Genomic DNA, 26793 nt, shown 5'->3' with positions numbered 1-26793 from the left:
CAGACTCTCCATCCGGTGACTGTCCTGGTGGGTATCGGTTCATTCTTCTCGTTCACCACCACGGTCATACCCCCATTCTTGGGAACTACCTGGACAAGGCTGACCCATGCAGAATCCGAGATCGGGTAAATCAGGCCGGCGTCAAGCAGCTTAACCTCCGATTATTGATCAGGGATCAAAATGTTCGTTTTTAAAGAACTGGGACAAAAGCGTTAAAATGACCAAACCACATAGATCGAAACGAAAGTTTACTCTCTTGATTTTTTTACCATAAAACCATCCACAGTAAACTCAGACCTAAAACATCAATTTATTACTATTGTTTCGTCGCTTCAATCAAAATGTCCAAGGTAAAACCCTGTCACCTTAACCTCCGATTATCCTATGTTTTTGGAATCCCCCCACCCTTTGATTCGCTGCGATTCGTGAGGGCCTAGTTTGTTTTTTACTGGGTTTGCTAAATTGATTGTTTGATTTTTGAATCTTCGTCTAAGGTTTAGGTTTTCTGATGATTTTGATTGTGGGTAGGTGAATGAGAAAGATGCTGCTGCTGCCACACCTGAAACCTCAGTGGGGGGTATGTGTTTGTTTGTTTGTTTGTTCATGTGTCATATATGTGAAATTAAGTTAGTGTCTCGTGAAATTGTTTGTTTCTTTAACTGTTAATACTAGATTGACCTCACAAATACTGAGTAATTAGGACTGTTTATCCCCACAAAATTATTATGTTCATGTGTTAGGTTGTTACTTAGTGTTGCTGGTTCTTGTCCCATTGTAATAAAATGAAAGCTTAACCATTTGCTTGCTTCAGTGTTGGCACCATTGTTGGATGTTTTTATCGTTATGCTTGGATTTAGGCTTCATGTCGATCACCGGGTCCTTCTTCTACTTCACTTTTGTATCTTCTGCTCCTACCAGTGACCTTTTGTATCTTTATTATGCTTCATGTCGATCCCCTTAAAAAAGTAGTGTCGGTTCAAATACGTTTTTCTATTTGATACATATGTGGGTTCTTTATCTGTTTTTCCTTTGTACTTCTAAATACGTTTGTTTTCCAATGCAGAAGAGAAAACTAATCTTGCCGTTTCCTTGGGGTCAAGCTCTTCACATGCACAACCTGCACCTGCTATGCCCTTCATGCCTGGATCTGTATTTCATGCAAATCCTTGTGACTTCTTCTTATCTATGGCGGGTCTACTTAATGTACACTCCTTTCTTTCATGATCATACATAACTTAATCTCTGTGTGTGTGTGTGTGTGTGTGTGTGTGTGTGTGTGTGTGTGTGTGTGCACGCATGATAATGCTAGCTTTTAAAAAATGTAAGGGATAGAGCAACCATTTAATCATCTGCACAAACGCCTCTTTGGTTTAAAACAAGAGTTTGGTGGTGTTGCAAGTTCAAATGCATTATATACGGTTAGTTAAACATAATTATTTGAATTATGGTTATATAAAAAATTTGACTTTCAATCAAACTAAAAGAATCTAGCGTACAAGTTTTTATTTTTCTTTTTAATAAACGGTGTTACACATACAGGTATGGTTACATGATCCAAGAATTAAGGATATAGCAAAGCAAATAGAAAACGATCCATCATTCAACAAGATGGCTGAGCAATTTCGGCAGACTTTTCATGGTGACGGCGTTCGTCAGTTTGATGTCAAACGACAGTATTTTTTAACCATGGAGCAGCAGGTTATGCAAAACCCTCAGCTCATGAAGATGGCGAAAAGTCTTGGTACTTTCATCATGCAGGTGTTACTCTTGTTATGATCTAAACTACGACCTATTGGCCGATAATAATCAATAGTTATATACATACTGACAATTTAACCTGTGGCGCTCTTAACTTCATTTCGTTTCCAAGACAATCCCACTTGCATATTCATCGTAGGTTACACTTAATTTTTTCACTCGATTTTGCCCACAAGGAATGTATGTTTCCTCATTTTGCTTATAATCATACATGATGATTATGTAAGTGGTCAAATTGTCAGTATGGATTATAATCATTTTGCTTATAATCATACACCGGCCAATGTGTCAGAGTTTGGGTTATTAAAATCCAACTTGCCTTGTTATTATAAGTTTGGTAATGTAATACGGTAGAATTAAAGTCTTTCTTTTGTCTATATCTGGCAGGATCCATCAGTGTCTCAGATGCTTGAAAGTTTATCTAATCCCGCTAAAAAGGAGCAGCTTGAAGTACGGATGGCGCGTATCAAAGAAAATCCATCTTTGAAACCTATTTTAGAAGAGATAGAATCTGGTGGTCCAACAGCTATGATGAGGTTGTTAATCATTAATCTATGTCTGTGTAAAAATTCGAATTATGAATTAATTATTGTATTACAAACAACAAGGTACTGGAATGATGAAGATGTTTTAAAGAAAGTGGGTGAAGCCTTGGGTCTTGCAGTCACGGAAGAAGCTACTGCTTGTGCTGGGCATCGAGTTGCAGATAGCCGAAAGGTACTCATCAAGCTTTAAATATACAGTTAGTTCCAAATTTACTTCATCATAGTTAATTAGTTTGTTAGATTTTTGTTGTTCTGTTGTATCTAGCATCATGTCAATTATGTTTTGAGGAAGTTGATGTTGTTATAATAATAGTTACAGGAGCTGCAGCAGGTTGATGAGGGTGTTAAGGATATGAAGGCTAAGTTGATGAGCTTACAGAAGCAGCAGCAGCTCAAGGAGGAGATTGTTAAGGTTCAAAAGGCTAAGTTGACGAGCATACAGGAGAAGAAGCGCCAGCTTGACATGGTGTTTGAGGTTAGTAGGGCTGAGTTGATGAGCGTGCTGGAGCAGTACCAGCATAACGAGCAATCTGAGGCTTTGAAGGCTAGGTTGATGAACTTACGGGAGCAGCAGCAGGAGCAGCAGGAGCAGCAGCAGCTCATCAACCATGATATCTTCACTTTGTCTCAGATTGTTGCCACTGCTGAGCAGGAAGTTGCTGCTGATAAGCAGAGGATTGCTCCTCTTGTGCAGGTGAATGCTGTTCTTGAGCAGAGGCTTGCTGCTCTTGAGCCGAGGTTTGCTGCTAAGGAGCAGGCTACTGCTTGTGCTGGGCATACAGTTGCATATATCCGAAAGGTACTCATCAAGCTTTAAATATACAATTTCCATCATACAATTAGTCTTCATCATAGTTAATTATTTTGTTAGATTTGAGGTGGCGAAATGGGTGGGTTGCATGTCAATTATGTTTTTACAAAGTTCATGTTGTTATAATAATTACAGAAGCAGCAGCAGTTTGATGAGGAGGTTAAGGCTATGAAGGCTGAGTTGATGAGCAAACAGAAGCAGCAGCAGCTCAAGGAGGAGGAGGTTAAGGCTAAGAAGGCTAGGTTGATGAAGATGCAGGAGCTGCAGGAGCGGGGGCAGCTCGTCAACCATGATGTCTTCACTATGTTTCAGAGTGTTGCCACTGCTGAGCAGGAGGTTGCTGCTCTTAAGCAGTGGACTGCTGCTCTTGAGCCTATGATTGCTGCTATGGAGCAGAGGATTGCTGCTATGGAGCCGATGATTGCTGCTGTGGAGCAGGCGATCACCATGGCTAATGATCACACCGAGCCCGTGAGGGCACGTGTTGGAGTCAGTGTTGCCGTTACTATTGGCGTGTTTTCTCATGTCTATCGTTAGACCTATCGTGGGCGGGTAATATTATAGGATGAAACTTGTGTCGATGAGGCTTTGTACCCCCATCCATTTTGTATCTTTTGTAAACTATGTAACAAGTTATTCTATCTATATGTAATGGGATTGATCCTAAATCTATATATAATCTAAAATTTAGTTACATGTTCTATTTTAAAATCAACATTTATGATGTTTTAAATGCAATACTTAAATTAATATTGATTAAAATAATATATTACAAAATCATAAGTCCGCCTCCATCCACCTTATTCCTTTTAATTAGGGTTCTCTCAACCTCTGAAGCTGTGGAATCGATCACACCATTTCAAGGAACTCCTTTGGATGTTCAACCTACGGTGAACGGTTGGTGTCGGCTGCCAGAGATGGAGACTTCGGTGGTGTGGTGCGCTCGGGACTCGGGAGGCCAGAACAAGGTTTGAAACGTAGGTAATTCTGTTCTTGCCAATTATTAGTGTTTTGTGTGTATTGGTTGAATTTGTTTGTTGATTGGTGATTAGGGTATGTTAGAAACAGATTTGTAAATTGGATTATTATTTGTTTGGAATCTGTACTATAAACTGATGATTTTAACTTGAAATAACAATAGTGGTAATTTTGAATTGGATCCTTGTGTTTTTAGTGAAGTGTATTGATTTGATTTTGGGATTCTTTTTGGTTTTATTTAGAAACAATTTTTGTTGCATAAAGACTTCACTTTTGTATGTGTTTATGTGTAATTGAATATGTATTTTGGTTGGTGATTAGGGTTTGTTAGAAACAGAGTTGTAAAGCGGATTATAATTTGTTTGAAATTGCAATAATTAGTTTAAATGCATGATGCATGCTCACATCAAAACATCCCACAATGATGACATGATAATTTGGTTTGATACTGAATTGAGTTAGGTAGTAATTTACTAAAGCAGATGGTGTGATCTTGATGTTTCTTGAAATGGGTTCTTTTGCTTTTTTTTAAATAAAGTTTATTGATATGATTTTGGTTTTTTTTTTTTTGTTTTTTTTTTTTTTTTTGCAGAAAGTTTGGTTGGATAAAGGCACAGGAAAAGCTTGTGTTTTGATATCTTCCAATGGATTAGCGATAACTGGGATTGACGATCGTAGATACTGGAGTTGGATTTCTACAGAGGAATCCAGGTGAAAGTCTACATCTATATTCTAAACATCTTCACACATGTAAATTCACTATAATTCTCCGATCTGCACATGTGTACGAAGTTTGTTATGAGGAAGAGAGAGCAAAATAAAAGTAGAGAAATTAGTTAATTAGGTAAGGAAATCATTTAATCTTTTTATAAACATACCAACTTTTATTTCACTTTAAAACAAATGAATGGTTTAGATTTGTTCTAGCAATTCTGCTTTTAACCCCGCCTTTTGGTTTAAAAAGTGTCGATCAGGGGCAAAAAGGCGTGCCCCTGTGTAGTTTTGGGTCAAAGTTTGGTCAAAGCTACGGTGCGTTGAAGGTTAATATGTAAAAGTTACTTAATCGATGAAGAAGTTATGAACTGTTTACTTGATAAATAGGTATATATATGTAAAATAGATGAGAGATATGCTACTAATATATAAGGCTTATTTGGTAGTTTTTTATGCAGATTCCGTTCAGTTGCTTATCTCCAACAAATTTGGTGGTTTGAAGTCGATGGTGAGGTCGAGTTTCCTTTTCCTTGTGGGACCTACACCCTCTACTTCCTCCTACAACTTGGGCGGTCAGGCAGGCGGTTTGGGTGGCGTGTCTGCAACTCCGACCATGTTCATGGTTGGGATATAAAACCTGTGAAATTTTAGCTTTCAACTTCAGATGGGTATGGCTCTAAACATTTTCTATGTAACGGACGCGATTGGAAACCCGGTATTACTTGGACATTATTGCTTGATAATGGAGCTGATGTTAGTTCAGAAGCCGAAAAGCAGCGAGTGATCATGTGCTTAAAAGCCGCGGTTGAAAGAAGGGCACCCGAGGGTGTGCGTCTCGAGCTATTCAAACCCGACAAACCCGGGCTGTTGGCCCAAGTGACACGAACGTTTAGAGAAAACGCGATGAACGTAACACAGGCCGAGATATCTACAACAACGGGTATGGCTCTAAACATTTTCTATGTAACGGACGCGATTGGAAACCTGGTATTACTTGGACATTATTGCTTGATAATGGAGCTGATGTTAATTCTAGGAATTATTGTGGTTATGCTGTTTTTTTTTTTTGGTGTTTTGTGGTTTTAGATTGTTGCATTGCTGCTTGATAATGGAGCTGATGTTAATTCTAGGAATTATTGTGGCCAGGTGATCATTCTTCGGTTTCGAAATCGACATGGACATCCAATATTAGCTCCGAAGATATGCTGACCGAAGTTCTGTCGTATTTCACGCAACCATCAATACCGGAGAAGACGGAGCGTATCTGGTACTTATTCAGCCTTCATAGTTCATATTATCATACATTTTAAAATAACTTATGAAATGTTTTTTGTTTATTTTGCTAAAATTGGTTTTTTTTCATTTTTTCAGGAATTTTATATCAGACATATAGATGGAAGCCCGATTAGTTCAGAAGCCGAAAAGCAACGAGTGATCATGTGTTTAAAAGCCGCGGTTGAAAGAAGGGCACCCGAGGGTGTGCGTCTCGAGCTATTCAAACCCGACAAACCCGGGCTGTTGGCCCAAGTGACACGAACGTTTAGAGAAAACACGATGAACGTAACACAGGCCGAGATATCTACAACAATGGGTATGGCTCTAAACATTTTCTATGTAACAGACGCAATTGGAAACCCGGTATTACTTGGACATATTTGCTTGATAATGGAGCTGATGTTAATTCTAGGAATTATTGTGGTTATGTTGTTTTTTTTTTTGGTGTTTTGTGGTTTTAGATTGTTGCATTGCTGCTTGATAATAGAGCTGATGTTAATTCTAGGAATTATTGTGGTCAGGTAATCATTCTTCGGTTTCGAAATCGACATGGACATCCAATATTAGCTCTGAAGATATGCTGACCGAAGTTCTGTCGTATTTCATGCAACCATCAATACCGGAGAAGACGGAGTGTATCTGGTACTTATTCAGCCTTCATAGTTCATATTATCATACATTTTAAAAAAAAATTATGAAATGGTTTTTGTTTATTTTGCTAAAATTGGTTTTTTTTTTCATTTTTTCAGGAATTACCAAACGATTTTCAAATAATATTTTAACTAATTAACTCATCCATTTTATTTAATAATATAGATTTATATATATAGACTTCTCATATTCAGATTCCCTAACATCAAAATATATGTTATCATCATTTATTATTATTATTATTATTATTATTATTATTATTATTATTATTATTATTTGTTATCATTAAGGCAATTAGATGTGTGAGCAACTTTACACCTGATGACTTCTCATATTCAGATCCTATAACATTTTTGCATTTAAACTTTCATGTCTCTATAAATACACAGCCACATTCAAGCATCCTCCCTTTCATTATGCAACCTGTGACTGAATATCGGAAGACACCTGCCAACATGAAGAAAACCACTGCTGTTGCTAACTGTTCAGAAAGTTTGGCGACTCTTGAAGAAATATTACACCATGGTCGAGAAAATAAGAAACACACGGTATCAACACTTTCTATAATTTCGATTGTTTCCCCGGGCATTATTATTATCCATACATTAAATATGTTTCTTCTAATCCAAGCAGAATGCTGAGTTCAATTGTCGTGTGGTGATTAAAGGCGTACGTAATAGCGAAGAGTGGTTCAGACTTATGTGTGGAGGAGGAAAATGCATGAAAGGTGTATCGCGTGATCACAGGGAGCTATGGTGTGTTGGCTGTGAAAACCCAGTTATGTTTCCCCGAGCAAGGTTCGGTTTTGGTATTCTATAGTTATGTGCGTTGGCAAACGCCTTTATACACTTTCACATCTGAAAAAAAAAAAAAACTTTCAACAGGTTCCATCTTGAACTTGATGTGCTCGATTCCACGTCAAATGCGGTCATCGTGTGCTTCGATGACACTGCACAGATTCTAACAAGCACCACTGCTCAGTCTATACTCAATGTGGAATCGGGTCTCTCGCATATCTACACTGTTTATTCCGAAAGCATTCAGGATAACTTCACTCCAGTCATGATACAGAACTCTAACGGTAGCATCTCAGCGATCCCAAACTGCTTACACTCACTTGTGGGCACCACCCGAACCATCCAAGTTGACACATCCACATACTACCATCTTGGGGCCTTTGAGAGCTTCAACTGCAAGCGTGTGCTCCAAGACGAAACCAATTGTCAATCCGTTGGATCTACCACTCCTACTCCCATGACTAGGAAGGGTAAAGGGGTGATGATAATACCAACACCGGTTAAGCTCAAAGAAACAATCAGAAAGTACATGTAAGTTTCTATATATACTTTTGACTTACCAAATTCCATGAACCACATAACTGCATATCCATTTGTGTTGTGTTTAAGTAAATGTTCAAAATTGAATATTATATGATACAAACATCATGTTTATTTCTTTATGACTAACTATAAAACTGATACTTATTAAATGGAAAAATATGAAAAATAGATATAAATAATATAAACTAATAAATAATAATAAACAAGAGCTAACATATGTTTTCAATATATTACTTTTAATCTGATGACAGTTTTGATCCATACAGGTAAAAATGAAAAAGATAACCCATAAAGTTTTATAACTAGCATTGTAATAATATACTGTTCCAACATTATAAAATAATATTTTTATTGTAAAATTGAAAAAAAAAAAAAGACAAACCTGGGCTCTCACGAAATCGCAGAGTGCAAAGGTGGAAAATTGACCAGTATATAGACCATTTTCGTCCGAATGACCAACATTAATTTGGACTGAAGCATGATCCTTTGAAGTGATCAGCCTATTGGTGGCCGAACTGCAAAATAGAAACGATCGACACCATTGGTTTTGATATGTGCTTTTTCGATTTGAGAACGCATACGAACCCATCGCTTTAGTGTTGAAATGCATTGTAATGGAACTTACCCGCGGCAAGTCGGCAGGTTACCTTTCTTTATGTCGATTATGATGAATTTTGTAGTGAATTTGTTTATGCTTCTTTGTTCGTTTGGATATTTAAGTTAAATCATTAGTTTATCCATGCCAAATAGCTAAATGGAATGAATTGAACTTCAACGAGCTTGAACTGCAGTTCATAAATGGGAATTTACTTGAACGGAGTTACATTCTATCAACTTTTTAGTACAAAATAATGGAATATGAACTACTAATATATACATCATCCAGGTTAAAGTTCTGCCTAACATTTCCTTTCTTTCTTTCACAGCCCTACTTATGAAGGTTCTGATTCAGATGGTTCTATGGGTAGCGCTCCAGGTGAAAGGTATGTATTTAGCCTATAAGCATATACATTTTACACATCATATCCATTTGTGTTGTGTTTAAGTAAATGTTCAAAATTGAATATTTGTCGCTATTTCACTACTTGAACGAAGTTACATTCTATCAAATTTTTAGTACAAAATAATGGCATATGAGCTACTAATATATACATCATCCAAGTTAAAGTTTTGCCTAACATTTCCTTTTTTTATTTCCCAGCCCTACTTATGAAGGTTCTTATTCAGATGGTTCTGTGGGTAGCGCTCCAGGTGAAAGGTATATATTTTGCCTATAAGCATATAGATATTTGATTTGACTAGCTCATACCCGTTGCTTATGTTTACTTCCTTAAACCTGTTGTAGACAAGAAACTACTAAGGGGAACGCCGACTACATGGCCATGCATTAGCGGCAGAAGATTTCGTGAATTATTGAATAAATCCGGAAGTTTTATGAACTCCTTTAAGTTTTTTTCCTGTAATGTATGTTTTTAGACTTGGCATGCATGTTTGTTCTTAAACAGATTCCACAAACAAAGTTTCCTGTGCTATGCACGCCTTAAATTTTGTCTGGTCGGCTTATGGTACAAGCTCTTATCACGTTTTGTATGGCTTCTCTTACATTGTCTTTTGGCTAATTATTTTTTATCCATACATAAACATTTTCCCCAAACACACAACAAAATGAAGAACACTAACTGTTGGTCTTGCCGTGCATCGCACGAGCCTACCCTCTAGTATTATTCAAAGGTGAAGTCACTGTCCATAATTGTTTGGTTGTAACATTTATGACATTGATATTATAGAAGTCGAGAACCCTTAGAAAGGTTGCTCGTACAAAGTTTTCTTGACGTGCAAGCCACAAAACTTAAAGAGTTTTGAAGGAGTAGAGGGAATTGTCAGATGGAGTCTGTACTGGAATTGTTAGGCTGGTGGGTATGGAGAGCCACATCCCCAAGGGGATGGGCTGTCACGTCACCGCCACGTAGGAGGGGCTTGAAGGGGATGGACCTAGCGGGATGGGGGATGAGCCCCTTTATGTATATATATGTATGTATAGGTATATGTGAGAGAAGGGAGGCACGGCGAGACCGGCGAGTGGGAGCCGTTTGGGACGGGCCAGACCGAGGGGGCGGTGTGGGGGCCTGGCGCCGGGCCTAAGCCGGCCCCCATACCGTCTGGTCTAGGGGTGTGCACGGTTCGGTTCGGTTCGGTTTTTGGGTAAAATCAAAACCGAAACCGAAATGTCGGTTTTTGGGTTTTAAAAACCGTTCGGTTTCGGTTTTTTTCGGTTTCGGTTTTTCGGTTTTTAAGTCGGTTCGGTTCGGTTTTTCGGTTATTTCGGTTTTTGGAACAAAATTATGTAAGATTCAAAAAAATAAAAATATAATTTATATTATAACAATCTTTTTATATGTTTATATTTAAGTTATTGTAGTTAACCTCTTTAATTAATATTGTTTACATAAACCTAACCTTCTAATATATTTTTATGTTTCTTCAAAGTTTTTATTAAATTTAATTTTTATATTAAATTTTGTTATATCTTATAGGTAATAAAAATAATAATAATAAATCATTTCAGTTATAATGTTTTTATTATAAACACTTAACATTCAAGAATAAAATTAACATTTTCTACTAGCATTGGGTTAAACACTTAAACAATTTAAACTTAAACATAAAAATACATGGATTGTAACTTATCGGTTCGGTTCGGTTTTTTTCGGTTATTGAAAAAGTTTATCCGAAAACCGAACCGAAATTTTCGGTTATTAAAAATCCGAAAACCGAACCGTCGGTTTTTGTTTCGGTTCGGTTATTTCGGTTCGGTTATTTCGGTTATTCGGTTATGGTTCGGTTATTTCGGTTTTCTTGCTCACCCCTAGTCTGGTCTTAGATCATGGACCGAGAATTAGAGTCTGTTTTGGATATTAGAGTGTCCGGGGTGCGGTGAGGCAAGTCCCCGAGCGGGAACACCGCCGCCGACCCCTCGGGGAGTGTAAGCGGGGAGCGGTGTGTGTTCACCGCACAAGTTTTCAAGTTTTGAACGTTGGGCAACGGTCGAATTTAATAAAAAAAAAACAAATTCAATTTTAACCTATAAAAATAACCAACTAAATCTAATTTTTTTACCACACAAATTCTCAATCTTACTCTAAAATTCTTTCAAATACAACACAAAGCCAAACCGAGCAATGGAGAACCAACCCCGCGAAACCAAGATCGCTAACAAGTACGGGTGGCCGTGCAATTTCTAAAATTTTTATGTAGTATTGCGATGTAATTTGTATTTTATTAAATGAAATGTAATTTTTTATTTTATGAAATTATGTTTTTATTTTTTATAAAAATATTTTCTTAATTAAAAAAATAAAATAATAAGTCCCCCAAGAGAGGAGTGCCGCCATCAAATTGAGGGTGTGGAGGAAGTTAAGAGGGGAGTTGACGTGGCGTGTGCTGATTGGTTGTGGGTAAGAGAGGTCACTCCCCTAAGCCCACATGTAATGGGGCGCGAACAAGAACATGGCGCCGGTATGGAGCCCCTCCCACCGCCCCCCCCAGCGCCATAATCAAAAAAAAAATACCGGCGTGAAGGACATAGCGGCGCGAGGAAGAAGGAGGAAGAAGGGGATTTGTTCTCCATTTTCCATTTTGGTCCCTGCATTTTACAATTTGGTCCCTGCATTAAAACACTTTGGTCCCTGCATTTTACACTTTGGTCCCTGCATTTTACACTTTGGTTATGATGAGGTAGGGCTTTATGACTACGGCCTCAAGCCCCATAAAGCCCCGGGGTGACGTGGCATGCCACATGGCGCATAACGCCCCTTTGGGGGCTTTATGACTACACATGGCCTAAGAAAGGAGTGCCACTTACACCCTTAACAATTGTGCTAACAATTGTAAAGTCAAGTATGCTACGTGTACTTTCCAAGACGAAGCCCTAATGTGGTGGAACTTGCAAGTCCAGACGTTGGGAAGAGAAGCAGCTTACCAACTTTATTGGGAAGACTTGAAGGCAATGCTGATGGAAGAATACTGTCCTCGGAATTAATTGCGAATTGAGACCGAATTCTGGAATTTGGTCATGGATGGAGCCGAAGTAGGGATGGTAATGGGTCGGGTTTGGGATAGGTATAGGGTCTATCCAATTACAAAGTTTGTCCCACGGCCCAAACCCGTCGGGTATCTATCAGGTAATTACCCCTCAGGTATTGGGCATACCCACAGGTTTAGGGTATACCCGTTAGTTTATTAAAAATACTCATTAGACCGTGGGGTATGGTGGGGCGGAGGTTTGGGGCCATGGGCGAAGGATAGTGGGGGCGGGAGGGGGCGGCCGACCCCCCGAATTTTTCGCTCAGTAGTGGAGAGTATGTAATTTTCGTATAGAAATTTTTGGGTATATACGCTTTCGACCCCCCGTTTTATAGGAATTTTTGGGTATATACGTTTTCGACCCCCCGGTCGAAAATCTCAAGCTTCGCCACTGTTTGGGGCATAGGTTGACACGTGGAGTTCGAGCCCCCCCGTTGGTGAGTGACGTGTCCGTGGGGTATGGCGGGGCGTAGCTAGCCCGCGTGTTTTGGCCAGGTTTATTAAAATAAAAAAAAAACTAAAATTAAAAAATACACACAACATTAAAAAAAAACCTAAAATTTTATTAAAATTTCCTAAAAATTACAAAATTCTACAAAAAAAAGGATTACAAAATTAAAAAAAAACCCTAAAGCGTTAGGTTGATTTCGAAAAGAGCGAGCTTGTCAAACGGCTTCCGCTCCTTGCCCCAGAACTCGATGTTGGCCACCGCCACCCGGTCTTCGTGACTTATCTCACCGCCCGGGACGCTGTCGTAGTAGGCTTTAAAACGATCGAGCTTCGGTCGTATTGTGTTGGCACGCGTTTAAATTGTGTCGGTCATTTCCCACGTTGTGCCGGTAGCTAGCGAAAGCTTCCGGCCAGTAACGGGTCTCACCGGGTTGGCGGCCCTTTATCGCGTCCACGGCGCTCGTGACAAGGGCTAGCTCTTCCTCGTGCGTCCAAGAGGCCATCGATCAAGTGTTTGTGGGTAGCGGTTCGGGTAGGTGACTTTGGGTTGGGGTAGCTATGTGGACAGCCGGTGGGGTTGGGGGTTATATAGCGATGTGGACAGGTGGGTGGGTGAACCGTTTGGCTTGGACAAACGGTTATATTTTAAAATTTAAACATGCCCCGCTATGACCTAGCCAACAAGCGAATAGGAGCCGGCCACGTAGGACCGCTAGGCATGCCCAACGCCCGGGCTGAAACTCCCGCCCAAGGGGCCACGCCCAAACCCAAGCCCACCCGGGGTGGTGACTTGGGCGTTTTCAGCCAACCTCCGCCCCAACCTCCGCCCCATACCCCATAGTCTTAGATATACCCTACCTAAAACTCGTCGAGTAAATATCGGACAACTATTAATCAATTACGTTTAAAAATAGTTATGTTTTTCTTGTTTTTTTAGCTCACCTCATTTAAAAATAGTGATGTTTTTCTTGTTTTTTTAGCTCATCTCGTTTACTCTATATAAACATCATAACATTCGGTTTGTAAATTAAATATTTATTTGTTATTTAAAATAAAATGAAGCCATGAGATAAGGGTTATTTGATCTGTATCTTGTTGAAAAAGTAAAGGTGGCAAAAAAAAGGTGGTGAAGTTTTTAGTTTTGATTTAACAGGTTGTACCATAGTCAAGCAATGAAAGACCAAAACTAAAATTGACAAAACAAAAGGTAGTGATCCAGATAAAAAAAGAAAAAAAAAAAGAAATTAGTTTGGCATATAATTGGGTAAAATGGTATATACAATTCCGTCAACCAAAACAACCTAAAAGAAGCGATATAACCACCATAAACCTGTAAGAAGCTGACATGCCAAGCAAAGCATTTACAACGATTCCACTAATAGAATCAGAGCATGTGAGCACATACAAACATAACAGCCAACAAAAGCAAGACATAGCGAATCAGAAAAACGTCTCAAGTGAGGTTGTCCTCACCATCCTCATCTATAAAGTTGCCTCAAACCAAAAAACCCAAAAGAAGCAACATAACCACCATAACCTTAAACCTGTACAAAGAACATAGCTTAACAAAAGCATCTTAAATGGTTATAGTAACCAAATACAACAAAGAACCAATGTCAAAGATAAACTTGAAATCGACATGTCACCAACAACATCAAACAATAACATCTTAACAGAGTATCACAGACCCAAAGGACAAGCCAAGGCCACATACCTTTGTTAAAGAGAATAACCAGAAAGATACAACATAACCATCATAAACCTGTAAGAAGCCGACATCTCAAGACAAACGTCTACAACGATTGCACCAATCAGAGACAACAAAGATCAAACATCAATTGTAAGGCATATCATACTAAAAACGGTCTCATTAACCAATTAAATCTCAACATAGCATCATAAACCTAAAGGACACCATACTCCTTTGAAGAGCCTCAATATTTGTATAATGTTAATTAGCAAGATATTCAACAAGAAAAGCATACTTTTAGTCAATATCTCAACATAGCATCGTAGACACAAATGCATACTCTAAATAGTCTAGGGCGACAACTGAATCATCCTCACCCACCAAATAACCATGAACTCACAAACATTTAACAACAATCACCTCAACATAGCATCATAGACCCAAACAAAGAGTGTAAATAGTCTCTGACGGCTAAAGAGTCATCCTCGCTGACCGAATACTCCGTAATACACAAACATCAAAAAATAATCCTCTCAACATAGCATTATAGAGCCAAACGAGTGTAAACAGTCTCCGACAACTAAAGAGTCATTCTCACCGACCAAGTACCCCTCAATACACAAACATCATGATCCAACAACCTTAAAACACATACAAGCATAAATACAATACAAAGCTGTATTAAATGAGGCTAAACTCACCATCATCAACCAAAAAGTCTGTGAATGCGTGATAAAAACTAAAAACAACATCAAATGAGTGTATCCGAACATCAGAAACCAATCGTCAAAAGCAGTTGACAACTAAAGCGTATGAATCACGAGAAACAAACCAAAACATACGCATTCCATTAAAAAAATATACGAAAAATCAACGTATTAGGTTGTCAGAAAAGAATCCAGCAACAATAGTAACACAGAGCAGGGCAGGGAGACCCCCCCCCCCCCCCCCCCCCACACACACACACACACACACACCCCACCACCAAACTAAGTTGTACAAACATCAAAACAAAAAGAACAACACGATGAAGCACGATAAACCAATAGACACGTCAAAACCTTACCTAACTTCATCGGAGACGTAGGCAGGGAGAAGAGAGAAACAAAGTGAAGGGAAAATGGGCCGTGAGGATCCAGCCTTTTTTAAAGCCCTTACCAAGCTAAACGATACAAACAAAACAACAAAACGACTAAGACAATTGAAAAACCAATAAAACCAAAATTACAAACAAGCCCATGAGAAAAACCCTGTCAACAAACATCAGATCCATGAACACTTTTTTTTCCTTTTTTTTTAATGTGGCCCACCTTTTCACTTTCTATACTTTCGTGTTCTTCTTCCCCGAGTTTTCACCAGAAAACCATCCTGACTAAACTCAATATTCGTCGATCTGCAATCATCAGTTTATTATTATTGTTGTTTTCATCACTTCAATCATCATGTCTAAGGTAAAAACCTGTCAACCCAACCTTTGTTTTATCGTATGTTTTTGGAATCTGATTGCGACCACTTTATTAATCCCCACCCTTTGATTCACTGCGATTGGTGAAAGTTTAGTTTGATTTTTACTGGGTTTGCTAAATTGATTGTATGATTCTTGATTCTTGATCTGGGGTTTAGTTTTGATGATGATTTTGATTATTGGGTTTTTTGTTAGGTGAATGAGAAAGATGCTGCTGCTCCCAAACCTGAGAGTTCAGTAGGTATGTGTTTGTTTATGTTATTATGTTCATGTGTTTAGTTGTTACTTTGTGGTGAAGATGGACCATATATGTGGAATTAAATTAGTTTCTCATGAAATTGTTTGTTTCTTTAACCTTCCTAATGGGTTCGGGCCGAAACTCAATTTAATCATGAGTTTTGGACTATGAGTCTATGATCAAAATTCACTAGTTTATGCCTCAACTTTATGTTGTATTCTTTCTCATATATCTTGGTTCAAGTCTTCTATATCAAATTGTTTGGGTTCAGACTTCAAAGGTTTCTGTTGTTGTTTATGACTTTATGTAGGTAGTGTGAACAAAGTAGTCATCCAAACTTTTAGGTAGGGGCGTCCAAGGTCTGGTTTTGACAAAAATAATTGGGCTGAACCGGTAGCTACGGTCTTGGGAAAACACAAACCGAACCGGCCAGTTGTCATGGTTTTACAGTTTGATGGTTCAGTTCTGCCGGTTCTAGACAAGAAAGGTTTTTTTTTACTTATATTTTTTAAATGACAAGGATCGGTCATAAATATTACATATATTTATATACACACACACATTAACCTTTATATTCTATAATAATAAAATAAAAAATGTTGACTGTCAGTTTAATTTACAAGGCCGGTTCCAAGTTCGAAACCGTAAACTGTCATACCGTGAACCGGACGGTACATATTTTAAACTGGACAATTTTCTTCGGCTTGGGCGGTTTATGAACACCCCTACTTTAACGTCGTTATAATGGTTAGCTTCGGTAGTAATGCTGTATCAAAATCCAAACTTTTATGTTTTCTTCTGTTACATTCGACTATTTGTGTATATATATATATATGTTTCTTGAAGAACTACCACCATATTTCAAATATGTTCCGTCATATTCTCCTCGATTTGTATTAAATTATGGCATTAACTCTTAACTATTTGCTTCAGAATCAGCAACATTTTTCATCCTTATTGGATGTTTTCATTGTTGTGGTTTTTTTATGCTTCACGTCGACCACTGGTTCCTTCTTCTACTTCACTTTTGTATCTTCTTGTTCGCATTATAATCCTGCACTCTATCTACTAGTGATACACCTTTGAACGAATACTTTTGCCCTTATTCTCCACTTGAAATAGGGATTTGAAAAAAGTGCTTAGTGCTTACCGATACCACTTTTTTTTTTAAATCCCAATTCAACAAGAATCATCAACGTAAAAGTTCACTGATCTCACAATTAGGAAGTTATGATTACATATATATGTAATAATATTGTTAAGTAGTTATATATAACGACCATAATTTTATACTGTTAAAATACAATAGCAGTGCCACTATTATAAGCTAGCTTAACTTTGTTATTTCATAATACTCTGATTGATTTTTTTGCCTCAAATAACTAACCACCTTTTCAAGCCGTCTAGTTTATTATATTTGCTATGTTCTAGAATTCTAGATGCATGGTTCACCAAGTTGATTAAGGGTTGACCTGTGTAAATCTATCTAATATGTATGTAGGTTCTTTTATCTTTTTTTTTTTGGCTTATTGATAAGCGACATGTTTGTACTATCAAATATGTTTGCTTTAAGTACGTGTTTTTCCGATGCAGAAGAGAAAATTAATCCTGCAGTGAAGAAAACTTCGTCGGGGTCAAGCTCTTCAGATGCACAACCTGCACCTGCTATGCCCTTCATGCCTCCGGGAGCTGGATTTCCTGCAAGTCCTTTTGACTTCTCGTCTATGGCTGGTCTACTTAATGTATAATCCTTTCTTTCATGCCCATACATAACTTAATCTCTCTTTGTGTGCGTGCATGCTCATGATAATGCTAGCTTATAAAAAAGAAATAATCGGTAAGCTTGATGCTAACTTGCACGTGAATCTAATGTTATTGTGTTACCTTTGTTATTTTTAAATTCAAAAGTATGGAATTAAAAGGATCTAGTGTACACTTTTGTTTGTCAAGGGTGATTTATGTTATTACACATATTGTATGGTTAAAGGATCCAAGCATTAAGGATTTAGCAGAGCAAATAGCAAAAGATCCATCATTCAACAAGATGGCGGAGCAACTCCAACAGACTTTTCATGGTGGTGATGACGGTGTTCCTCAGTTTGATACACAACAGTATTATTCCACCATGCAAGAGGTTATGCAAAACCCTCAGTTCATGAGCATGGCAGAGAGTCTTGGTACTGCCATGATGCAGGTATTACTAATATTGTTATTTGGTTAATTGGATTTTAGAAATCCAAAATATGGTTTATGACCTATCAGCCGGTAATAATCCATAGTTCCATACTGAGAATTTATCCGGTGGCGCTTTTTAACTTTCATTTTGTTGCCAAAGGAGCGTATGTTTTCTCATTTAGCTTATAATCATCCATGTGAGCAGAATCAAGCGTAAATACATGATGATTATGCGAGTGGGATTGCTCTCGACAATGAAAATGAAGGTTGAGCGTCATTGGTCAAACTGTCAGTAAAGATTATAACGGGCTACTGTCATACTGTGCCTTAGTTTGGATTATTAAAATCCAATTTGTCTTGTTGTTATAAGTTTTTTAAGCTATTTGTAATGTAATACGGTAGAATTAAACATTTTTTTGTCTCTGTCTGGCAGGATCCATCAATGTCTCAGATGCTCGAAGGTTTATCTAATCCCGCTCAAAAGGAGCAGCTTGAAGAACGGATGGCGCGTATCAAAGAAGATCCGTCTTTGAAACCTATTTTAGAAGAGATAGAATCTGGTGGTCCAACAGCTATGATGAGGTTGTTAATCATTAATATACGACGACTAAGTTCCATTTCCGTGTAAAAATTCGAGTTATGAATTAATTCTCGCATTTTCTAAAATATCATCAATTACAAACTAGGTACTGGAATGATGAAGATGTTTTGAAGAAACTAGGTGAAGCCATGGGTCTTGCAGTCACGGAAGACGCTACTGCTTCCGTTGGGAATCCAGTTGCAAATGAAGCTGAAGAAGAGGCAGATGAGGAAGAATCTGTTGTTCACCAGACTGCTAGTGTTGGTGACCTAGAGGTGCTAAAGCTTAAATTTACATTTTTTAACTATGAGTGTGTTAGGGTATCGAATCAGAGTAGGCTCGAGTGGAAGCGCCACAAACACACACACACACACACACTGGCAGAAAATAAAGAACACGATAATTTACGTGGTTCGGTCAAGGTGACCTACGTCCACAGGTTGCACCTAGGGTTTCACTTTATTAGATGCTCACTACTGTTTACAGAATGACACAGACTACAATTACATCATAGGTATTTATAGAACAAGATTAGGGTTTCCTACTTAGTCAACAAGTTAACTAAGTGGACCTAATAACTAGGGCCGGCTAACCCTAATTAGGTCCGGCTACCCTAAAACCTACGAACCCAACAGAGTGTGTCATCATCATAATATCTATTCTGGATCCAAATTTACTCCATTATACCTTTTCGTTTGTTAGAGTTGAGCTAGCGAAATGGATGGGTTGGATAACGAGTTGAAATGGGTTGGGTTGGGTTGACTAAAAAGACATTTTGTCCATGATGATTAAGTTTTCTTATTTTATTTTAGTGTGTCAATTATTGTTACAAAAGACATTGTTTTGATAATAATAATCTAGTTTTTAAATATAATAATAATTGAAGAGCTTTTATGTGTAGAAAATACACCTTGGGAGATTTTCAAATCATTTGACTTGTTTACTTCTTACCTAGTTTTATTTTATCTTCTTTTTTTTTTACTTTTTTATTTTTTTTTTCGATTTTACCTATTTGAGATTAAATATATTACAAACCAGCCCATCCATAAGTAAATGACTCGAATGCCACGTCTGGGTTTAAGAAAGTAGACACTTATTTTGATCATAGTTGTTAAAAGCCATCGCCTCTTGTGCCTAGGCCCATTTTCCAGGCGAGGCAAGGCAACTGCGTCTTAAGTCAAGGCAATTGCGCTTGAATTCTCCAAGTGATGATCCCGGCGCAGGTTCCGGTGAGAATCTAGATTCCAGAGAGTTTCTGGCCAAATTCTCTAAATTCCGGCAAGATTCCCGCTAGTTTTCTACTTTTATCTAACGAAAAACTACTTTTCTACACTAATATTTTAGAACTTTTGGTATTAAATAAATGATATTAAATGTTATATAATAGCTTTAGTTTATTTTATTTGAAGAATAGTGTTAATTTTCTAATACATAAAATATTCTTTTATTTTTTCCGTTGTGTGCTTTTATTTTCTTAGGCCCTCGCTTTTCTTGTGCCTGGGCCCCAGGCAAGGCCTATGCGCCTTAAGTGCGCCTAGCGCCTTTAATAACTATGATTTTGATATGGTGGCATTAATGCTAGAGAGTTGTGCATATTAAGATGATGTTATATGGATGTTCATCAAGGCCAGGGAGAACATGTTTAAAAACTGTCACTTTTCAGGCTTTCAGCCTGAGATTATGATGAATCGGCAGACCGGAAAAATGAACTTCGGTGACCTAATAATAACCGAACAAAAATTCTTACTCTAGGAGTACTGATGCAAACAGTTAGTTTTTTAATCCCTTCAAAAATTCTATTGGAGGATACATGTTATCTTTATGTTATATCCATCAATGATGATGTTTATGCTAATTAATATTCTTGGCTTTTACAAATAACCAGGGTTTGAAGAAGGCATTAGAGTCGGGTGCCGATAAAGATGAAGAAGATTCAGAGGGAAGGACAGCGTTCCATTTTGCTTGTGGGTATGGTGAGGTAAGATATGATTCTATCATGGAATTATAATTTTGGCAATATTTAATTATATTGCATAATATGATATTAATATTATTTGTTTGCACAAAACACTTTAGAAGGTTGTATGCATTAAAAATACACTCTGGCCCGCTTCATTTTGAATTAAATCTTGGTGTATTGGCTTTTTTTTGTCTCGTTAACATCAACCAAATCGGTCACACACAAGTAATGGATCGAAAATTTCGACTGTGATTGTAGGTTAAATGTGCTCAAGTTCTACTCGAGGCTGGGGCGAAGGTGGATGCGTTAGACAAGAACAAGAACACCGCACTCCATTATGCAGCTGGTTATGGTAGAAAAGAATGTGTAGCCCTCTTGCTCGACAATGGTGCCGCTGTGTAAGCTTATAATCCTACCGAACCCACGTCGGTTAACCATCTTTTTTCTTGATTTTGATATTAATTTAAATTTTGTTGGTTTAGTACTTTGCAAAACATGGATGGAAAAACACCTATCGACGTTGCCAAACTGAACAACCAGAATGATGTATTGAAGCTGCTCGAGAAGGATGCTTTTCTGTAAGCTGACAACGCGAATGTACACTTGCAGAGTAGTGGTTGTGTTGAACCAATTGAGAGGGATATTTTGGTTTTTTACTGCAATTTGTTATGTTCTTTAGTGAAATTACATAATTGACTTTTTGGTCAACGTTGTGTGGACTTTGTGGTTTTTATATCAGATGTTAAGTTAAATTTATAAATTAACATCTTTAAGTAAATTAGATTCAGAATCCTGCTGATGACTAGGATATTTCTTAAAACAAAAGTATTTATGTAATTTTGTATTCTTAAAAAAGTATTTATGTAATTTTAGTTCATAGATTTAACATTTATGTAATTTTAGTTCATAGATTTAACATTTATGTAAGGGCTATAGTCCATTTAAATAACTGAAACTAGATTTGGAAGTTGTTAAATATAGAGGCTTTAGTTTCAACAATTTTATAAAAAAAAAAGTTGCTTTTCTAACAGCATGAAGTTTTATAAAATAGAAAAATACTTGAAGTGTACTAGGCTTCAAGAAACAACAAATTTAAACAAAACCTTAACTATGGGCCATCATTACATAAAAATATGCTCCAACTTGTTTAAAATTTTATAAGTTGCTTTATTTAAAAATGGGTTATTAAGTATTATAAAAATAATACGGAGTATATTAAATTATTTATTAACTTATTATTGTCAAGTTACTCAATCAACACATATTTTAATTAATGTTTTGCGTATTTGGTTTAATTATAAGAATTAAAAGTTTAAAATAAACAACATGGCCTATTAGCTCAGTTGGTTAGATCGTCGTGCTAATAACGCGAAGGTCGCAGGTTCGAGACCTGCATGGGCCAATATTTTTAGTTTTTAAAACTTTTTATTATAGTCATACGTTGGTTGTTTTGATATAAATTCTATTCACTAAATACAAGAATATTCTCAATTTTTTTGATTTAATTTTACTTGAAAACTTTGTGGAGCTTCACTCGAAAACGATTTACAAATGATGCGTTTTGCAAAGGTCTCACTCAATGAGATTCTCGTAACGATATTTTAATCGAAAAAGTTGCATCCTGAATAAAGTGAGGCATTAATTAGACTTGAAAACTTGTATAAAACTATCATAAGAAAGTTCGGCTTGAAAATGATTTATAAAAAGATGTGACTGTGGGCTACAAGTCGTTATCAGGTATACACATGAAATAAATGTAGCTCGTGACTTAACAACAAAGACAAGATGAATAACTATATTCTTGATCGATGCACACTTTGCTCCTTAGATTCGACTTTTTTACTTAAGTTCAACTAAAGGTATACATAATACGCATAGAGTGTAAACAAGCTAAGTCGCTACTAAGCTACTTGAGATTGACTCGAATTTAGCCAAGCTTAACCAAGACTAAACCCGGGCTTACATTATACCAAGACCAAACCTGGGCCGGTTTTACATACCTAGTTTAACTAGTCTCACAAGCCTAAATGCGCATATTGTATATAAATTTGATAAACTTTATTTTATATAATAAACACAACTACATAAAATATTTATATATTTAAATTTATGGTACAATAACTATATATTTGATATTTTGTTTTGCATTTAAAACTATAATTATATACACATAAAGATAGTTATACGTGTGTGTAAATACGGAGTGGAGCTCGAGATTTAAACGTAAAGAGCTCGTAAAAAGTCGTGCTCAAGTTTTCTTTAATAAAATGAGTTGTGCTTGCGTTTAAGCAAGCATGGATTCGACTCCATGGGCGGATCTAGGGGTGTTTAAGGGTTCCTGAGAACACCCTTGGTTTGGAAAAAAAATAGAAAAAAGTTAGTGGAAACCTTGTATGATTTGGAAAAAAAAAATTGTAAGAATTATTGATAATCTACCAAAAGGAACCCGGTGGACTTGACTCATTTATGCCATAATTAATGTTGGAAATCAGACATTATTCAACATAATCAAACAATGGGTTTAACAAGAAATTCTTTTTGATTAAAATTAAAGGTATACAAATCCTAAAATTATAATTCCTATTTATACTGAGCAACCCGTTAGAGAACAAGTAACCTTCTCCTATAAGAAAACCAAATAAAATAACACTAGTCTTTCCTAAATCTTTCTGCTAAAATAAAAATACAAATAATATAATAAATTTAAATCCTTTAACTTTTGAGTTTTGACAAGATTAACTCCAATAATCACCCCCTAATCTTGTCAAGTTCCTTCTAGGTCTTGAATACCAAGTAAGACCCAAAGTTCTTCCACCTTAATAATTGGTCTCTTGTGTTCCCTTTACATCAACACATTTGCTATAATCGACACAACACCGCACCCCCTGTTTTCTGACTCCTTTGGCATCACACCCAAAACTTGTCCAAACACTTGAACCAACAACCAGGCAACATCCTTTCTCTTTCACATTGATCAAACATGGCACTTCACTACCTTTGAAGTATATTATTGATCTCATCTAACATTGCACTACACGTGAGTTTTCTCCTTTGATCAATCCTACGATCATTGTTCCTTGATTGCCACGGTCTTACTATTGTTGATCACCACCTCGATCACTATAGCCTTTTATTAGCGTTTGATCAACAAACCCTCTTGCACATGTTTTCTTGATCTCCACAACCTTTTTCCTTCCCTTTAATTCCCCTATTTACGTCTGATTATCCGGTTGAGCCATACTTTCTTGATGATAACAAGCCTCCCAAATTGATGAACCGCTCTGATTCAATTGTTGGAAATCATATCTTTTTCAACATAATCAAACAATAGATTTAACAATAAAAACTCTTTGATTAAAATTGAAGGTATGTAAACCCTAAACATATAATCTCTATTTTTACTCAACAACCTCTTGAAGAACAAGTAAACTACTGCTATAAAGAAACCAAATAAATAGAACTAGTATTTCCTAATTCTTTCTACTAAAATAAAATACAACTAAAATAAACAAGTTAAATCCTCTAACTTTTGAGTGTTGACGAGATTAGTTTCAACAATTGCTCCCCACTAGTGACGTAAAGAGTAAATTAGTGGTTAGAATACTTAAAACAAAAATAAAGAAAAATAAATATATTTGTTTGAAAAAAAAAATCTTGCAGAAAACGTTTTAATATGTGATTCTATGGTTTCAACATGAAGTTTTATAGTCTACAAATTGTTAATTTCAAGGTTTTAAAAACTTTAACCATATTTTTTTTTTTGAAAAGAGGCGATTTTATAAAGAAGAAACACAGAAACCAAACCTTAGCAAGATGCTAAGGTAGTGTTACCAGTACATCAACAAAAGAAAAATAACAGTAAACTTAATACATAAACATCATTTGAAACAACTAAACTCGCCACATTCTTTCCAATCTAGATCCGTTTTTCCAGCCCGTGCTTTAACCCATAAGAACGAAAGTACCTTAATGTCACCAACTGCCCTTGAAACGTGTGTTGTTTTGCAATTGAAAATCACATTATTTCTGATTCGCCATAGTGTCCAACATGTCGCCGCGATGATTAGATAAACCACCTTCTTTTTGTCTTGTGATGAACTATGTGCTTCAATGTATTCGAGTAATCCCACCACACTTAGTAAGTATCTCGGAAGGGGTATTTTGACCCATAACGAGATCGTTGTCCAAACCAGTTGAGCATATTGACAGGAAATCAACAAGTGGTCCATCGATTCATTACGTGTGTTACATAACACACATAGAACCGAAGGAATATGTGTGTTCCTTATTACCAAAGCATCTCTAGTCGGAATTCGATCCAGTACCGCTCTCCATAGGAAGCAATTTATTTTCTTCGGTATCCGGCTAAGCCATCTGAGAACATGTGTTTCTGGAAGCATGCTTATCCCATCTAATTCTGATCGTAGATTGCCCACCCTGAATTCTTCTCGGTTTTCATCTTGTTTCCAAAGCCATTGATCAGATTTCTTGTTTAGTTGAACATTTTCTAACCGATTAACACAGTCCTCCCACATTCTAGCTGTCTCCGATAGGGTAATCGGGGACTCGCCACCCCAAGTCCAGTGAATATGCCCGTCCGATAGTATATAACGATGCTGAACCAAACAACGTTTGTCTGATTGTAATGCAAAGAGACTAGGAAATTGTTCTTTTAGTGAATAATCTCCTGCCCATTTATCTAACCAGAAAAAGATTTTGTTCCCGCAACCCATTTGTACCTCCAGCCTGTTTTCTACATCGGACAACTTAAAATTTGCACCCTTTCCTAACTGTACAATGTCCTTCTAAACCCCACTTATCGAATTCATCAACGGAATAGTCGGGTAAGTGCGATTCCTACCATGAATTGCCATTATTACCCTCGTCCATAAATGTGTCGTTTCATTCCTAAATTTCACTATCCACTTTACCATCATAGCTTTATTCATTGAAGCCAAGCTGCCAATACCCAATCCACCCTGTTGTTAGGTGCCATTACTTTAAACCATGGTACCCAACTCATCTTTTTCTTGTCCAAGCAACCTCCCCACAAGAATTTACGCCTTACTTTCTCTAAATATTTAATAACATGTTCCGGAGCACTAAATAAAGAGAAATAGTAAGTTGGAAGATTACATAGAACCGCTTTCACAAGTGTCATTCTATCGCCAAATGATAGCGTCCGTGCCTTCCATAATGAGAGTTTGCTTTCAAAACGATCAATGACATGTTTCTAATTTTTTACCAATCCCATGTTATATCCCACCGGTAAACCTAAATAGGTGAATGGTAACGAGCCTTTTTAACACCCAAGTATCGTAGCCATCTCCGAGATATCTCCGTTTCCCACCCCCACACCGAACACTTTACTTTTTGAAAAATTCACTTTTAGACCCGAGGATAAATGGAAACACCTTAGAAGTCTAGCAAGGTTATGGAAATTGTCTTCAGACCATTCACCTACAAATAGAGCATCGTCTGCATATAGAAGATGTGAGATTGTAGGACCCGAACCTGGTGTTGTAATGCCTTTGAATATGTCACAGTTGACTGCACTTTCCGTAGCTATGTGTAATGCTTCCATCGCCAAGATAAATAAGAGAGGAGATAATGGATCACCTTGTCTCACCCCCCTTTGGATTTCAAATTCTGCAGTCGGTGACCCATTAACTAAAATCGAAGTTCTAGCCGTCTTTAATAGTCCCATAACCCATTTCCTCCAAAGGGCCGGAAATCCCATTTGAGCTAGAACCGATTTCATGAATTCCCAACTTATCGAGTCAAACGCTTTCTCAAAGTTCACCTTGAATAACATAATCTTCCGTTTGCAACTTTTTGCCCAGGAAATGAGTTCACTGATAATTAGTGGACCTTCAAGAATACTTCGTCCTTCTATATAGGCCGTTTGCACATCACTGACCAAAAAATCCGTGACTTTCTTGAGCCTGCTAGCTAGGATCTTGGTCACAACTTTCGAGATGCAACCAATCAAGTTTATTGGCCTAAAGTTGTTAATTGATTGAGGGTTATTAATTTTGGGAATGAGTGAAATGAAACTTGAGTTACATCCACGATTCAGC

At 37.2% G+C, this 26793-nt stretch overlaps 5 protein-coding genes and 1 non-coding gene across 17 annotated transcripts; 4 read left to right on the top strand and 2 right to left on the bottom strand.

Annotated features, from left to right (window-relative positions):
- Positions 1-233: 233 nt before the first annotated feature.
- On the top strand, positions 234-3810 carry LOC110884749 (nuclear mitotic apparatus protein 1). Of its 2 annotated transcripts, none has more exons than XM_035978500.1 (8): positions 234-350; positions 529-577; positions 1064-1203; positions 1540-1758; positions 2146-2294; positions 2367-2475; positions 2617-3102; positions 3250-3810. In XM_035978500.1, exons 1-8 carry the CDS (start codon positions 342-344, stop codon positions 3649-3651), a joined length of 1563 nt encoding a protein of 520 aa, XP_035834393.1. In that variant the 5' UTR covers positions 234-341; the 3' UTR covers positions 3652-3810. The 2 variants fall into 2 exon arrangements, with proteins under 2 accessions (XP_035834393.1, XP_035834394.1); XM_035978501.1 differs by having other exon boundaries at positions 267-350; positions 2623-3102.
- Positions 3811-4522: 712 nt separating this feature from the next.
- Positions 4523-9648, top strand: LOC110884751. 11 transcript variants are annotated; one of them, XM_022132465.2, is made up of 11 exons: positions 4525-4803; positions 5265-5746; positions 5953-6073; positions 6178-6397; positions 6603-6723; positions 7122-7280; positions 7366-7529; positions 7617-8060; positions 8999-9055; positions 9274-9330; positions 9418-9648. In XM_022132465.2, exons 6-11 carry the CDS (start codon positions 7149-7151, stop codon positions 9461-9463), a joined length of 900 nt encoding a protein of 299 aa, XP_021988157.1. In that variant the 5' UTR covers positions 4525-4803; positions 5265-5746; positions 5953-6073; positions 6178-6397; positions 6603-6723; positions 7122-7148; the 3' UTR covers positions 9464-9648. The 11 variants fall into 11 exon arrangements, with proteins under 11 accessions (XP_021988166.1, XP_021988165.1, XP_021988164.1 ...); XM_022132467.2 differs by having other exon boundaries at positions 5937-6073; XM_022132464.2 differs by having other exon boundaries at positions 5893-6073.
- Positions 9649-15514: 5866 nt separating this feature from the next.
- On the top strand, positions 15515-21573 carry LOC110884750 (ankyrin repeat domain-containing protein 2B). The gene is made up of 9 exons (XM_022132463.2): positions 15515-15746; positions 15956-16001; positions 17592-17740; positions 17986-18192; positions 18607-18755; positions 18860-19028; positions 20639-20731; positions 20972-21111; positions 21196-21573. Exons 1-9 carry the CDS (start codon positions 15738-15740, stop codon positions 21293-21295), a joined length of 1062 nt encoding a protein of 353 aa, XP_021988155.1. The 5' UTR covers positions 15515-15737; the 3' UTR covers positions 21296-21573.
- Positions 21574-22041: 468 nt separating this feature from the next.
- On the top strand, positions 22042-22115 carry TRNAI-AAU. Its single transcript has one exon. It is a non-coding gene; the product is annotated as a tRNA-Ile (tRNA).
- A 2476-nt stretch (positions 22116-24591) lies between these two features.
- Positions 24592-25446, bottom strand: LOC110881344. Its single transcript, XM_022129631.1, has one exon. It carries the CDS (start codon positions 25444-25446, stop codon positions 24592-24594), a length of 855 nt encoding a protein of 284 aa, XP_021985323.1.
- A 569-nt stretch (positions 25447-26015) lies between these two features.
- LOC118482679 (secreted RxLR effector protein 78-like) lies at positions 26016-26528 on the bottom strand. The gene has a single exon (XM_035978273.1). It carries the CDS (start codon positions 26526-26528, stop codon positions 26016-26018), a length of 513 nt encoding a protein of 170 aa, XP_035834166.1.
- Between the last annotated feature and the right edge of the window lie 265 nt (positions 26529-26793).

This window comes from Helianthus annuus, chromosome 10, assembly GCF_002127325.2.
Source record: "Helianthus annuus cultivar XRQ/B chromosome 10, HanXRQr2.0-SUNRISE, whole genome shotgun sequence".
In the NCBI taxonomy this organism is placed as follows: Eukaryota; Viridiplantae; Streptophyta; class Magnoliopsida; order Asterales; family Asteraceae; genus Helianthus; species Helianthus annuus.
This window is presented reverse-complemented; position numbering and strand designations above follow the sequence as displayed.

Excerpts from the sequence above, each read along its gene's own strand:
- LOC110884749 (XM_035978500.1), top strand. Across the intron at positions 578-1,063 it reads ACCTGAAACCTCAGTGGGGG|AAGAGAAAACTAATCTTGCC; the intron begins GTATGTGTTTGT and ends TTTCCAATGCAG. Across the intron at positions 1,204-1,539 it reads CTATGGCGGGTCTACTTAAT|GTATGGTTACATGATCCAAG; the intron begins GTACACTCCTTT and ends TTACACATACAG.
- LOC110884751 (XM_022132472.2), top strand. The coding sequence starts at position 7,149 with ATGCAACCTGTGACTGAATATCGGAAGACACCTGCCAACATGAAGAAA. Across the intron at positions 9,056-9,273 it reads GGTAGCGCTCCAGGTGAAAG|CCCTACTTATGAAGGTTCTT; the intron begins GTATGTATTTAG and ends TTTATTTCCCAG. Across the intron at positions 9,331-9,417 it reads GGTAGCGCTCCAGGTGAAAG|ACAAGAAACTACTAAGGGGA; the intron begins GTATATATTTTG and ends AACCTGTTGTAG.
- LOC110884750 (XM_022132463.2), top strand. Across the intron at positions 18,193-18,606 it reads TTGGTACTGCCATGATGCAG|GATCCATCAATGTCTCAGAT; the intron begins GTATTACTAATA and ends TCTGTCTGGCAG. Across the intron at positions 20,732-20,971 it reads TTGCTTGTGGGTATGGTGAG|GTTAAATGTGCTCAAGTTCT; the intron begins GTAAGATATGAT and ends CTGTGATTGTAG.
- LOC110881344 (XM_022129631.1), bottom strand. The coding sequence starts at position 25,446 with ATGGGTTGCGGGAACAAAATCTTTTTCTGGTTAGATAAATGGGCAGGA.
- LOC118482679 (XM_035978273.1), bottom strand. The coding sequence starts at position 26,528 with ATGTTATTCAAGGTGAACTTTGAGAAAGCGTTTGACTCGATAAGTTGG.